A 15,189-nucleotide genomic window follows, 5' to 3' on the forward strand; every position below is an offset into this window, starting at 1 on the left:
TGATTGCTCCCACAGTTGATTTTTTTTCACACCAAGCTGCTTGCCTATTGTAGATTCACTCTTCCCAGTCTGGTGCAGGTCTACAATACTTTTCCTGGTGTCCTTCGAAAGCTCTTTGGTCTTGGCCATGGCGGCGTTTGGAGTCTGACTGTTTGAGGCTGTGGACAGGTGTCTTTTATACAGATGATGAGTTCAAACAGGTGCCATTCATACAGGTAACGAGTGGGGGACAGAAAAGCTTCTTACAGAAGACGTTACAGGTCTGTGAGAGCCAGAGATTTTCCTTGTTTGAGGTGACCAAATACTTATTTTCCATCCTGATTTACGAATAAATTCTTTACAAATCCTACCATGTGGATTCATGGATTTTTTTTTCACATTCTGTCTCTCACAGTTGAAGTGTACCTCTGGTGCAAATTACTGACCTCTGTCATCATTTTAAGTGGGGGAACTTGCACAATCGGTGGCTGACTAAATACTTTTTTGCCCCACTGTATATGGTCAGATAATTATGAAATACGTCAGTGAGATACTGCAGATTTTGGTAGCAATCTGATGCAGTATCTGACACCAGTACCAGCATTCTTATTGATACGATCGATATTGGTATCAATCTACCCACCTCTATTATGAAAGTTAGCTACTTACAGTATTGGGATGTACTAGGTTTATTACTTCCCTACAATGTAAATTTAATTGTAGATTATTTTATTGAAAATCTCTTTATCTGAGCATGGTTTTAAAAACATCATATAATCGGAAAATTGCCACCAAGGAGCCATTTCTTCAAAATAATCATGTTTATGATAGTCCTCTGTTACGGTGCATCTCAAACCTTCGAGAAAAAAAAACTTGCCCCCCCAATCCCACAAACTAAAACAATCTCTCACATTTTCGATTGGTTGCAGTTTACAAAACTCGTTATCAGAGTCTCGTGTGAAACGTGTTGATCTATGGATGCATACAAGAAATACAAATGTGTTTAACCAACAGAACAGCTGCTGAAGTAGCAGTTACTGTGACAGAAAAGTGTGAATACAAGGACTATCACATAAGGCAATTAAAACAAACTTTTCATTTCTGCTAATTGCATTTACTTAGTGAGGGAACTGGATAAAGTGCATTTCAATATTTGCCTTTTACTGAGACAAATTTCTCAGTTACCATATAAAAAAAAAAAAAGTGCAGTTGTCCTGGAAAAAAAAAAATGACATCACACACAGTACACTGCATAATGACTCACAACATTTATTAATTTTTAAGCACAATGCCACAGCAAACAATATTCAGCAGTCTAGAGCAAGTCTGCTCACACTTTAACATAGCCAGTGTAACTGTAGGTTTTTCCGCTGCGCTTCATCTACATGGATTGTAAATTGGAAAGAATACTTGGAACTCTGCTGGGGTAGTGCGTTTGCTGGTCCCTAATTTATATTTGGTCAGTGCTTAAACCACATTACAACTTATATCCACAGTCTAATAATGAAATGTGTGTTTCAGTATGTAACAAAGTAAAGAGCAGTCAAATTAAACATCAGATTGTACATTTTTGTGAAAAATGGGTGGTATTAAGATAAAGTGCACATTGTGTGTCTACCTGTGCTCAAGTCTGCGATGACATAAACAGTAAATGACCCTTTCAAAACTGGATGGGGAAAGAAAAAGAAAAAAAAAAAGCAGATGATTGATCTTTACTCCCAAAGGAAGGACAAGTCTATTTCTTGGCTTTGCCCTGAGCAGCTACAGCTTCCATGGCTTTCTTTACAGTCTCCTCATCTCCCAGGAACTGCATGGGTCCAATAGGCTTCAGGTTCTTGTCCAGCTCATACACGATGGGGATGCCTGTTGGCAGGTTCAGCTCCATGATGGCCTCCTCTGACATACCTATGAAACAATGACAGACACAAAGCTGTAACTCATTTCAATGTAGCTGCTGCTGCTTTAGACCGCGTTAAAATGCGTAACAGCGGATGATAGCTTTGTTAGATAAACACATGATTGTTAAACTGTTACATTAAAATTCACAACTTAAGAACTAAAATAAACCTGCTTGGAACACAAAATACTGCCTATCCCTCAGCCTGCAACTAGATCAATTTGAAAATCTTAGGTGACTTCCTTCTTGAGTTATTGCATTTACAAGATTTTCAGAAAATGTGACCTATGACCTTGACTTTGAATTCAAGGTCACAGATTCAAACTCAAAAAAATTTAATAGCTGCTCCTATGGTGCTGCTCCTGGTGACCTCTGACCTTGAGGTCAAGGTCACCAGGACTCGAACTTGCCTGAGATTTTTTAGTAGATGCCTCTATGGTATAATTTCAAAAAACAACACTGTGTAACTCTCAAGTTATCACAGTCATAAACTTGGGTGTCTGCACTATTAGGAATGTGGCCACCTAGACCAATAACAATCTGCTAGTTAACCCACTGCAACAGCTAATAACTCTACACTCTTGTCTATAAGTTAATTTCTGACTTCCCTAAAACCCAAATGGATGGATCAAATATTGGCCTTTATGAAGGTTTAGCAGGTAACTCAATTCATTGTTGACTCATAGTAAGTGAAATAACACTGAAAGGTGTTTTTAGTGCTGAGAAATGTTTCACAAGTTTCTCCTCTACTCCTTACCCTCCAGGTGCTTGACAATGCCACGGAGACTGTTGCCATGGGCAGCAATCAGCACCCTCTTTCCTTCTTTGATCTGTGGCACGATCTCCTCGTTCCAGAAAGGAAGTGCCCGAGCAATGGTGTCCTTAAGACTCTCACAGCTAGGGAGCTGGTCCTCTGTCAGGTCAGCATAACGTCGGTCCTACAGGGAAAAAGAAGAAGTCGGTGTTGTCAAAATAGTTTCAGCAACGCAGGGTTACATTGAAGCAATAACGAAAAGAGTCAACTTGTCATAATTTCCCCGAGCGGTTACCTTGCTTATGGTCTGATAATAGTCATGTCCCTCATCCATAGGTGGGGGAGGAATGTCAAAAGAACGCCTCCAGATCTTGACCTGGGCTTCCCCGTGTTTGGCTGCCGTTTCAGCCTTGTTCAGCCCAGTCAGACCACCATAGTGACGCTCGTTGAGGCGCCAGGTCCGGTGGACGGGCAGCCACATCTGGTCGATGCTATCCAGGACAAACCACAGAGTGCGGATGGCCCTCTTTAGGACAGATGTGTAGCAAATGTCAAACTCATAGCCAGCATCTGAGGGGAAATAGAGATGACATTTTGAGACGTGTATTTCAAAACAGTTTGTCATATTTTTCATGAAGGAATACTACTGCAGCTACCATTCACAGGATCAAATAATAGATACCTTCATGTTTTATTGCCCTTCTTTTATCAGTTGCATGTGATTTTTCTTGGTCAGGGGCCGCAAGGCACTGGCAGACTTAACACTGCAAGATGTGCCTGTTTGGGATTTTTAGGTCATAAAAAAAACAGCAGGAGTGTGTGTGTGTGTGTGTGTGTGTGTGTGTGTGTGTGTGTGTGTGTGTGTGTATCCAGCATGATGACTCAGCAAACAGTAATATTCTGCCCTCTGGAAACAAAAGCATCTTTGGCCTGGTTATATGCTCCAGTTTTAATTCATATGCTCATTTCTAAAAGCTATGGATTTTTATTATTATTTTTTTTTTTGATAAATACAAACACACTTAAGATCGTCAAAGACTAAATTAATTATATTATGACCCTCCAAAATACTTCTGTGGTTAAAGAACACCACAAATAAGAATTGCTTTCTTTGAATGAAAATTAGAGGCTATGTTGCTGCACCAGGAGGCGCCAAACCGTCTGCCCCGGTGGGAGAGAAGCTAATGGAAAAAAACTCCAGTAGCATTTAATTTGAAGCAGTGACCGTGTGGCCCAGCAGACTGCGGGACAACCCGTGAAATGACTCCATCCCTTCTGCCGCACTGGGCCTACCACCGGTTTCCCCATTCAACAAAGTTGCGTAAGCACCGGCTTGCTGTGGCTTAATCCAGTGACCGAGAGAAAGCCCGATTAGGCCTTGACATTTTCTGATACCGTACCTTTCAAGGCCTGTCCTCCCCTCTTTGCCTCCTGCTCCCCGGTCTCGCTCAGGTCCGCGTCGAACCAGCCGCAGAAGCGGTTCTCCTGGTTCCAGCAGCTCTCTCCATGGCGGATCAGGACAATCTTGTACGCAGCCATCCTCACACCAATGTCCTCTACGCTGTATTTCCGGGAACTTCGGGGAAAGTGACTCCTCCTAAAAGGCAGCAGAAGCAACGGTCTCAGATTTAGCCGGGCTTCACCGAAACCCCAAACGTTCCTACAAAGCAACAGGCGGGTGATTGCTAAATGTGAGCTCGTGTGATGGAAGGTTAGCGAGTAGCCCAGTTTGACAGCTCTCAAGATTTGAGTCCTCTTCCTCTCTTCCTGCTAGTTTCCACCAATCAGAAGGCGTGCTGCGTTCAATGGAGGAGGGGAGGCAGGAAGATGCGCACAGCGGCACGTCCACACCGGTGTTTGTGCATCATGTTAGCACGTGCCTGTAAAAAAATCACGAATGATCATTTTAATCGTTGAAAAAAAAAAGTCATATATCGCATATCCTCACTAAGTTAGAAACATATATTCAATTCAGTTTAATGAGTGGCAAGAGAAGAGAGCAGAGGGAGACACATGGGAGAGAGACGAAGTTTCAAATTTGTTACTGTTGATTAAATCCAGTTACTGGTTATTGAATTTATACAATATAAATACACGGAGAGCGAAAGATTGATCATATTTAAGATAGAACCATTAGTCAATGGTAGCATCTGTGAAACATGATCCAAACATAAGACTGTGCCATAATCTCAAAGCTAGTCTACATAGTTTCTGTTGCCACTGTCAAAAATGCGATAATCGGTTACTTTCATAATTCTTTAGGTCACTGTAGACAATTTACTTAAATGCATTATATTCAAAGATGTTATAGATATTTGTGCACTTTATTAACATGAAGGAGACAATTTTAGAAACACCACTAAAGCACCACTAGTATCATATTAATAATAAACACTATAGCCTCATCACATATTTAGACACATATAGATTACCAGTAAAAGTAAAAAATGACAGCAGAACTATTGTGTAAAATCTAAAACACCTGTTGGGTTATAAAAATCAATCACTGATACAAAAGGTGAGTCAGTTTTGTCACTTTTTTTTTTCTCTTTTAACTCCCAGACTCCCATTTGACAAATAAATTATTTATATGTGATTACATGATTTATTATTTATCATTAATATTTTAAAATTAATATAAAATCGTTTTAAACTGAGTATATTTAAATAAGGAATCCTTTATGGTTAGAAACCCTGAGATGTGAGTTGGGTTTTCCTGTTACTCATTGGAATTTTCAGACATTCATCACACTGAGACGTGGTAGTCGTGTGATGAGTATGCACTTAGCGTACCCGCATTTAAACCACACTTTGTCTTCAAATGTTCAGTGTGACTCTAAATTCAGAAAGGTTCAGATTTTAACACCCCCTACTCAAGATATTAAGCCTTCTTCTTATAATGGATAGCATCCATTCTAACAACAGGAGCAAAGGGTGAGAAGTGGCAAATGAGTGCACATATACCAGCAGATTCACATCACTTTTAATGGAAACTATACCATCTACAGGTAAAAGACATCCCCCACTAAAAATTTAGAGCATATACATTTGTCTTTTCCAATAAAGCACGGAGAAGGCATCTCCCTGTCACCCCTGTAGGGGGTGCTATGTGTCTCTTTCTCAAGCCTCTTGGCCTGAGCGTTTGAAGACTGTTGTATCTCAGCAGTTCTGAGACAGGACAGAGACCTCTGATAGAATCTGTTAGAGATGCTCTTCCAGCTTGGAGTTTGCTTCTTGTGCTCCTTTTTCTTGATGTTACTTTCAACCGAGATTGCCACATCTGTCACAGCTGCAGTCTTCTGTTCCTTGTCAACCATCACTATGTGTGTTTGGTTGACCAGCAGCTGTTTATTTGTCTGGAACTTGAAGTCCTACAGTACCTTAGCGCTGGTGTCCCCAACCACCTTCAGTGTCATCTCCCATCAGGAGTTGAAGACTTCTAATTCACATGTTTCACACATTTTCCTGTACACTATCCGTCTCAGTGTATACCATCTCAGCTTGCACATTACATCGTGCTATATGCTGTTGGATAGTCTCCAGGGCACCTTTGCACAGGCTAAAACTTGGGTCTTCTTGGCTGTGGTAGACTCCTGCTTCCATGGATCTTGGTTCTGATGATGGCATGATCAGACCCTCTGTGCTGTCCTTTAAGTCAGCCTTTAAGCCACTGGTAGGATTTCATGATGTTACCAACTTCCTCTATCTGTCCATGGTACATCCCACAAAGAGGTTGGTCATCCATGATAGTTCCTCATCACCATTTATCATCCGCTGCCTAAGGCATTCTGATGTTATATGACTCAACAAGGACTGAGAACACTCCTACACACATGTTCTCAGTATAGATATGATGGCTAACCAACCAGACAGAGTAGCGGTGGCACAGTGATAAATGTAGCTATACCAAAGGAATCCCAGATCTTAGTCCAGGAAGGTGCAGTCCTAGGAAAAGCAAAGATACTGCACGGGACCCTCAAAGACCACCTGCAGGGTGAATGGGGAATCTGTGTTTGTGCATGCATGTATAATTGACTGGGGACAGGGCATTCTTTTTAGTTTTTTTTAATATACCACAAGTATGAAAATAATTTATTTTATCATTGATGGGAACGGGAAACATGTCTACATGTAAAAGCTAGGTACGTCAGCCCGATGTCACCCAGAAATGTCTCTAAGTGTAAACCAGAAAAAAATACAAAATAATGATAATGATGCTTTGTATAGCTGAATCCTTAATTGCAAGAGGTTGCACAGGATATGGAACTGTATATTCTCATTTGAAACAGATTTTTCCTCCGGATGCCCTGCCATCGGGTCTTCTGTGTGTTAGGTGAAGATGTTAACGAACTCTAGACAAACAAGACAGTAAATCATACATGTGCATGATAGTATAAAAAAAAAAAGAATTAAGAATAAATTGTTTAAAAATAGTTTTAAAAATTCCATAGAGTCTAGTTTTGTTATGTTTCAGTATCTTGAACTGTGACCCATTGCCTGATTGTTAAATGTTTGTTTTTTTTTTTTACATTTAAAAATATCACCAGAAATCATTAGAAATGACACGTCCAATTCCAACTTTCCATGACTCAACTTCAGTTTCCATAATTATATTATGACACTGATTTATCCAATTCTCCTAATTAAATTGAAAGCGCTTTCATGCAGTACTTGAATCTAAATATAAGTCCTTTTTTATCAGCCTGGCAGAATTTACCGACATCTACAAGTAAAACTGTTATAACCCAGTCTGATAACATCCTAAAAAGGCCCCGTGATAAAAACACAGGACGTGTTTATCAAAGGCTTTTTTGTGGGGTTAATTGATTGGGTTAACTTTTCTCTCACGTGCTTTCCGTGGGCGGAACTATTCTGTCCAATCACTGCAACAGATTAGCTTGCTGAAGTGGCTATTTGCACGCTGATTGGTTACAGATCAAAACACTTCACGGGTCCCGCCTCTTCCCGGAAGCTGACGGTCATCTGATTTTTTTTTTTCTTGTTCCTTGTTAGCAAGCGTCAGTGCTAGCTAACAAAACATCGATTCCACTTTCTTTTCGGTCTTCTATTTCCTCTCTGCATCCATTATTAGGAGTTAAAGGAACTTCTCGTCTACCTCCCAAGTCATGGACGAGACGAGTCCGCTTGTCTCTCCGCTCCGGGACTCGGGTGATTTCACCTACTGCCCCACGGAGCCCACCAGCCCCCGGGGCGCGTTTGGAAGCACGCCGGGCTCCGTGGTGCGCATCACGGCCGGCAGTCCGGGGCGCAATCGAGAGAGACAGCCGCTTCTGGATCGAGACCGTGGAAACACGCCACGGGAGGCGCACAGGAATGAATTCCCAGAAGATCCCGAGTTCAGGGAGATCATCCGAAAGGCCGAACGAGCTATAGAGGAGGGGATCTACCCCGAGAGGATCTATCAGGGTTCCAGTGGGAGCTATTTTGTCAAAGATTCACAGGGGGTAAGAAGACTTGCTAACTTAAATCTGCCTCTTAACTGACCGGTCATTTGAGGGATTTGTGAAACCCGAGAGGTTGTTGGTGTTGTCTGAAAACACTTAAGGGTGTTTTGAGAAGTGTTACTTGGTCCCAGGAAAGGCCTCGTGATGACTTTGCAGATACACTGTAAGTCTAGATAAACTAATTATCATCCAATCGAATAGCCAGATACTGAAGAGAATTGGAGGTTGGTATATGAATAATACAATGCAACAGAGAAAGTTTAAATAAAACATAGCCCGAGATTCCATAAGAGGGGCTTTAGGGTTTTTTCCTTCCTTCTCAGCTCAGGTTTTCTTCTCAGATATTTATTTTCTCTAAGTACTTTACCTCTATTTCACCTCCACTACCAATTTGTAATCACCTAATGTGCTGTGACAGAAGGGTGAGGTGTCCACAGGAAACCCAGGCACAGTGACAACATGCGAACATGCAACCCCAGCTGAAGTTGGAACTTTGAATTGGTAACCAGTGCACCACTGTCCGTGCCAGTGTAGACTTAGTTCTGACTTAATTACTCATAATCACAGATGTCAGTGGTTCCAACACTAGGTCCAGTAATGCCAGGACTCTTTATGCACCAAATCAGTGAAAAATAGGTTAATTAAAAAACACACACAGACACAACCCAAATGGACCTGGGGTATTCTTTTTATTTTACTGGCCACACTGATGCTGTTTTTTAGCTTATGCATTGCACATCAGCGCACCCTAAATAAGACACACACTGCAGGCCGCTTCCAACAAATATATCTGTCTTCAACCAAAATTATGAATGTTATATACCAATTGCAAAACTCCTATAACAAATTACTTGCTTTCTTCTAAAATGCTTTCATCACCATTGTTACTGTAAGTGTGTTGACACATGTTCATTATCTACATCCCAGCTAGTGTAAGTAATCTGTTAGCGACTCTGTATCTGACCAGCTGTCCCGGTGACAGCAACACATATTCAAATAACATACATGATTTTTAGGCTTCTTTTTTTTTTTTCAGATGATACTCTAAAGTTTCATGATTGGAGCCAGCTTGAGCAGCTCACTGACACCTTCCTCCCAGTTTCTCCCAGTGTGTTAAGTTGTTTAAGAAAAGAGAAGTGTGCCTCAAGGCATCTGAGATGGATCCACACAAATGCATTTTCCGTCTAATCACACCAGCTTTATTGTGCTGCTTGTTAAGGCTGAATGTGTGAGGTTTTTATCCAGTGACCTGCTGCTCCCATTCACCTCCCATTCTCCACCTCTCCAGTTTCCTTAGTCACTACCGTGATTAGTAGTCATGTGCTTGCTCCCTGTGAGGATATAACTCTTCAGTGACCAAGGTTTATGTTGTAATTGCCGCATGAGATACACTATACGCACCATGTAATGTAACATGTGACTTCTATAAAGAATTATAACCACCATACCAAAAATCTGCCTTTTGCCTATCCTGTGAAACTGTCATCCTGTGTAGCTTTTAAAATAAGTTTAAAGGTTCTAGTTTCATTTCAGCCATAATATGGTTTCAGTATACAATTTCAGTTCATGTTGTTAATGGCTTTTATTATTTAAACTACAGGATAATTCTGCTTTCTGTTATTCTCTATTCTGTGTTGGTGTCAGATTTAAAAAACAAAACAAAAAAGAAACACATTGTCTTTGAATTTTACTGTTTGTCTCATACATATATGTAAACCTGCCCTTCTTACTCTATCTTCTCTGCATGGGCCACTTTATCTGCAATTTATTTTATTTTTCTTCCATTCTGTCTCCCTTTGCAGAAGATAATTGGTGTGTTCAAACCTAAAAATGAAGAGCCCTATGGGCAGCTGAATCCCAAGTGGACCAAGTGGCTCCAGAAACTGTGTTGTCCGTGCTGTTTTGGCCGTGACTGTTTGGTCCTGAACCAGGGCTACCTCTCAGAAGCTGGGGCCAGTCTGGTTGATCAGAAACTGGAGCTCAATATTGTTCCCAGGACCAAGGTATAAACTCTCAGGGCAGTGTCTTCACATTACAAAGGTCAGTAAAGAAAAAAATTTCCCTCTTTTTAATCAGAATTTCTACTTTTAGGTGGTGTATTTGGCAAGTGAAACATTCAACTATAGTGCCATAGACAGGGTCAAGTCTCGAGGAAAAAGGCTAGCTTTGGAGAAGGTGCCTAAAGTGGGCCAGCGCTTTCACAGGATTGGACTGCCACCCAAGGTAATCTGGTACATTGGTTTTATGCAAGTCATTTTATTCAGTTATTAATTTGTTTATTATTCTACAAATATTCTTAAATGTATTCTTACATTTCTATGAAATGTTCAGTTTCTCTCATCAAGAGATTTAAGCTTGTTTCTCATGAAATAATCATGTTCATCATTATTGATTAGCTTATAAAATCAAATGCCGTTTTAGCTGTAGTGGACACAATATCTATGTTTGGTCATCAACCCACATAAATATTAAAAAAAACTCCCAGGGATAAAATACCATTTTAGGTCATTTCAGATGAAGAGTTGTAGGCTTTTTAACTTTCTTGGGAAAATGATTTCGAAATCTATCAGAAAATCTCTAATTTGCAGTACTTTTTCTGCTTCAACAGGTCGGTTCTTTTCAGCTCTTTGTTGAGGGATACAAGGATGCAGATTTCTGGCTGCGAAGGTTTGAAGCAGAGCCTTTGCCCGAAAACACCAACCGGCAGCTCCAGCTGCAGTTTGAGCGGCTCGTAGTCCTCGATTATATTATCAGGAATACAGGTACGTACTCACAACCGTAAGTAAACGAAGCAGAGTGAACTCATTTATCACTGTTGAAAACATTTATTGTGCTCATTGCAGAGCGTGTAGTGCTGCTTTGGTTAGGATTGGGTTTATCTGAATTTGAATATTTTTTGCATCCCAGACCGGGGAAATGACAACTGGTTGCTGAAGTACGACTGTCCCATGGACACTGTTGGAAACCGGGTGAGAAACACACACACGAAAGCTTAAGTGCAAATACATTTAGAGTTGTAATATTAATTTTCAGAAATGCTAATTAAAATATAACTGTCAGGAAAAGCACAGGTAGCGATTTACATTTTTCCTGTAGGCAAAACATGTTTCCCACACAAACATCAACCAACCAGCTGATCTGAGCATCTTTTTATTCTTTTTATAAAATAAAAGACAATAACCTACTGCTCAGTCTAAACTACAGTGAGGCTGAGAACATGAATGTAGTAGTACAGGATGTGGTCTTAGTATTGTTTCATGTTGTAGCATGCAGATGGAGAAAGGCAGATGTCTCTTAAAGTGCTGTTTGATTATTGCAGTTGGATGCTACAACATTGTTGTAGTCAGGCAGACTTGCTGCTAACCTAAAAACAATATTATTTTTTAACTGCAGTTTCATTATCTTAGTAAGGACACATAAATAACTAAACATAACAGATTTTATGGAAATCTGTCTATGTTTCATGTATCTGAAAGGAAATAAAAATTATCAATGTTGATATAGATTACCGATATATCCGATTTTTAAATCACCAAAAATCAGTATCGGTATTAGCAGATGAGCTAGCATTAGCTTACATTAGCAAGAAAAAAGACGTCTCACTTTTGAGCAACAAAATCAAGTGAAGGTCCCTCAGTGAATCAACCCTGTTAGAATTAAATGAGAATCTGTTCATATATTTGCAATAAATAAATGAATCGTTAACATATGAAGAATGAGAGTGGCATGCTGTTGCCTCACAGTAATAAGGTCCTGGGTTCCAAACCATTAACCAGCTGTGGACCAGCCTGTTTATTGTCCCCGTGCCTGCTTTAATCTTCTTGGGTTCTCTGGCTACAGTCCAAAGATGTTTATGTCAGGTTAAGTGGTTATCCTAAATCAGCCGTAGGTGTTAATGCAACAGTCAGTGGTTGCCCCTCTCTTTTAGCCCTGCAATAGACTGGCGATGCATTCGGGCTGTACTTTGCCTTGTGCCCAGTGACAGCTGGAAGAGTTACAACCCATGTCTCAACAGTGAATTAGATAAGTGGATGAAAATGGATGGATGGATACGTGAAAAATGCTAAACATTGCAATTTTAATATTGTTAATTTTTTTTTTGTTATTGTTTTTGCTCATTCTGCATTGTGAAGGCCAAATGCTTTCTCCCGAAAAGGTCAGTAGTTAAATATGTATTTGTTATATTTATGTTTTTATCTGTCCAGGACACAGACTGGGTGGTAGTAAAGGATCCTATCATCAAGTTGGCAGCCATAGACAACGGCCTAGCATTCCCCCTGAAACACCCTGACTCCTGGAGAGCTTGTAAGCACCGTTTAAACCACTCATTGTTCAACTTAAGAACATTATTCTTCCCTTGAGAAAAAGAAAGAGCTTTTTATTTTTCCTTTTTATAAGTACGTACATTTTATATACATTGACTGTATCTTTGCTTGTTTCATTAGGTTTTAATTAATTTTCTCTTCGTTTTGATTTCACAAATAATTGCTGAGCTCTTTACAAGCAATATATTCAATTAGAATGTTTCCTTGTCCAATCACAGACCCCTTTTACTGGGCGTGGCTTCCCCAGGCCAAAGTTCCTTTCTCTCAGGAAATCAGAGAGATAGTGCTTCCTAAACTCAGTGACCCAAATTTCATCAAAGACCTAGAAGAGGACCTCTATGAACTCTTTAAGGCAAGTTATCATTAATTTTTGTGGCATAGACTGATGTAAGTGAGAGAAGTTTGAAGTGAAAACAAGGATGGAGAGGATGGCTATGGTATATACATGTTATCTACTGTGTCTCACAGAAAGATCCTGGTTTTGACAGAGGACAGTTTCACAGACAAGTAGCTGTTATGAGGGGACAGGTGAGTTGTCGTTTCTGAAATTGTCTGTCTAGACAGCAAAACCTAATGGTGAGGACAAAAAGTGGGAAATGATTCTTAATATATGTATGAGTTTAAGATGTGACAAACCTCTCAATTTGCATCCCAAGATCTTGAACCTGTGCCAAGCCCTGAAAGATGGTAAAACACCCCTCCAGTTGGTCCAGATGCCTCCAGTAATTGTTGAAACAGCCAGAGCTCCTCAGAGAGCAAACAGTGAGTCTTACACGCAGAGTTTCCAGAGCAGGAGACCCTTCTTCACCTGGTGGTAGAAAAGAAGCAGAAGAAGAGAAACAACAAGGAGCTGGAGCGAGAAAAGCAATTGAGAACATTAGTGTTTGGATGAAGGACACTACAGAACCTGAGGGCACAGGTTTTAATTTTTTTTTTTTTTTTTTCCTTGAAATGGAATTAGTCCTCACATCTCCCATCCTTTCCTTATGGATAATTCAGTAGCAGAGTGTGAGTTGGTGAATGTTAAGAAGAGGCCAAAAGAGGAAGAATTTCATAACGTATCTTCCCTGTTTTACTTATGTGCCTTTTGTGGAGGTCAGCTTAAAAACTGATGATGTGATGAAGATTTTGTACCTTCTTGTGAAAGATTTCAGTGAGGTGACTGTTCTGTTGGAATCTTGGGTGCACACAATGTTTGTTCACGCACACTCGTCAGAAGCCTCTCATGTTGTTGTTTTTTTATGGGAAGTGTTGAAGTCCATGTTTTGTTTTGTTTGCTTTTTTCCATATCTCTCATCCTTCAATATCCACATGCATATTCCCTCCCACAAAGTTCAAAACCCCGGGTTGGTGAAAGCAGTTGTGCCACTAAATCGTTATTTTATTTTACTTTATTTTTTAACAAATAAGAGAAGTGTTCATTGTGACCAAGTATGACAGATTCAGGAAACAGGCACTCAGTGGTGTGCATGCCTTTACACAATGAACATCGACCATGTGAACTGGTTTCACATGGTTCCTCCTAAGATCAGGATCTGCAAGTCATCTTGGTTGATGTAGAAAAGCTGAGGTACTTTTGGTTTAAGAACTTAACTGTTTGTTAAGTTAAGGTAAGTGTGAGTTTGAGTGGCTCGTCTAATGTGTCTACTCCCTCTGAGGAATTGAGTCTTTGGTGAAGAAAACAAAATTACTGCATCTGCAACTAAACAAAGGGGAGTGGTGGTTGCTCGTCCATCAGCTCCTTTTGTTTTGGACTCTTGGTTTGAGTTGATTTTCTGTCTCCAAGGTGGACCTAAGTAAACAAAGAAGTAACTTTCTGCTGTATTGAACTGACATGAAATGTAATGCACTGTATAATTTGTATGTAATATTTAATGACAGATTATAATTAAAACATATTCCATTAATACAGGCGATTTGTGCGTTTGTGACTGTTGATTATAATTGATTTTATTACAATACAAAAGAATAGAACAGCCCTTTATTGTCATTGTACATGTACAATCAAAAAATAAGAAGTGCAAGAATAATTTGCTCATGTTCAAGCAGAACTAAAGTTTGTTAGTTTTTCAAAACTATACTTTCAGTTTATGGCTTTTTTTCTTTCTTTTTTTTTTTAATGGATAGAAAATTTTTTTTAATCATGACTGAGTCATGAACAAATAATAAACTTTATTATTCTGTTGGATTTGCACTGAATTTTTTAACTGAACAACCTTTAACACCGGACTAGCACACTTTAATCTGACAACAGTTATTCATGCGTATCGAGTTGCATGGAGAGGGAACCACAGGCAGCACTTTTGAAGTCTATTTTGCATTTTGGCCTTGTCTTTAAAATTGTTCCACTCTTAATTAAGACTCAGTGCTATGCTCAGTATCCTTTTCTGTTGACAGTTGATATAAAATCAGGACCACTTCACTGTTGAACTGTTTTTTAATGCAAATAACTAATTATCCAATCGCAGGCAAGCAACTCATCGTGCATATAAACATAGAACAGACGACCTGCTGAAGTCCAAATTGAGCATCAGAATGGGGGATAAAGGTTATTTTAAGTAATTTTGAACGTAGCATGGTTGTTGGTGCCAGATTTTTTTTTTCCACACAATCATCTGGGTTTACAGAGCATGGCAGTGAGCGGCATTTCTCTGGGCGAAAATGCCTTGCTGGTGCCAGAGGTCAGAGGAGAATGGCCAGACTGCTGACTGCTGAATCTTGAAGCCGATGGGCTAGAGCAGCAGAAGACCGAACCACATGCCACTGCTT

The 15,189-nt window shown here is 39.9% G+C and overlaps 2 protein-coding genes across 2 annotated transcripts; one reads left to right on the plus strand and one right to left on the minus strand.

Moving 5' to 3' along the window:
• Window positions 1–1,225: 1,225 nt before the first annotated feature.
• On the minus strand, window positions 1,226–4,397 carry pgam1b (phosphoglycerate mutase 1b). Its single transcript, XM_026170214.1, has 4 exons — window positions 4,031–4,397; window positions 2,926–3,200; window positions 2,634–2,814; window positions 1,226–1,884 (listed from the first exon to the last, which is right to left on the minus strand). Exons 1-4 carry the CDS (start codon window positions 4,167–4,169, stop codon window positions 1,715–1,717), a joined length of 765 nt encoding a protein of 254 aa, XP_026025999.1. The 5' UTR covers window positions 4,170–4,397; the 3' UTR covers window positions 1,226–1,714.
• A 3,173-nt stretch (window positions 4,398–7,570) lies between these two features.
• pi4k2a (phosphatidylinositol 4-kinase type 2 alpha) lies at window positions 7,571–14,329 on the plus strand. The gene is made up of 9 exons (XM_026170215.1): window positions 7,571–8,095; window positions 9,898–10,098; window positions 10,187–10,318; window positions 10,704–10,857; window positions 11,003–11,064; window positions 12,301–12,400; window positions 12,639–12,772; window positions 12,889–12,948; window positions 13,077–14,329. Exons 1-9 carry the CDS (start codon window positions 7,757–7,759, stop codon window positions 13,236–13,238), a joined length of 1,344 nt encoding a protein of 447 aa, XP_026026000.1. The 5' UTR covers window positions 7,571–7,756; the 3' UTR covers window positions 13,239–14,329.
• Window positions 14,330–15,189: the final 860 nt, after the last annotated feature.

Source organism: Astatotilapia calliptera, chromosome 6 (assembly GCF_900246225.1).
Source record: "Astatotilapia calliptera chromosome 6, fAstCal1.2, whole genome shotgun sequence".
Classification (NCBI taxonomy): domain Eukaryota; kingdom Metazoa; phylum Chordata; class Actinopteri; order Cichliformes; family Cichlidae; genus Astatotilapia; species Astatotilapia calliptera.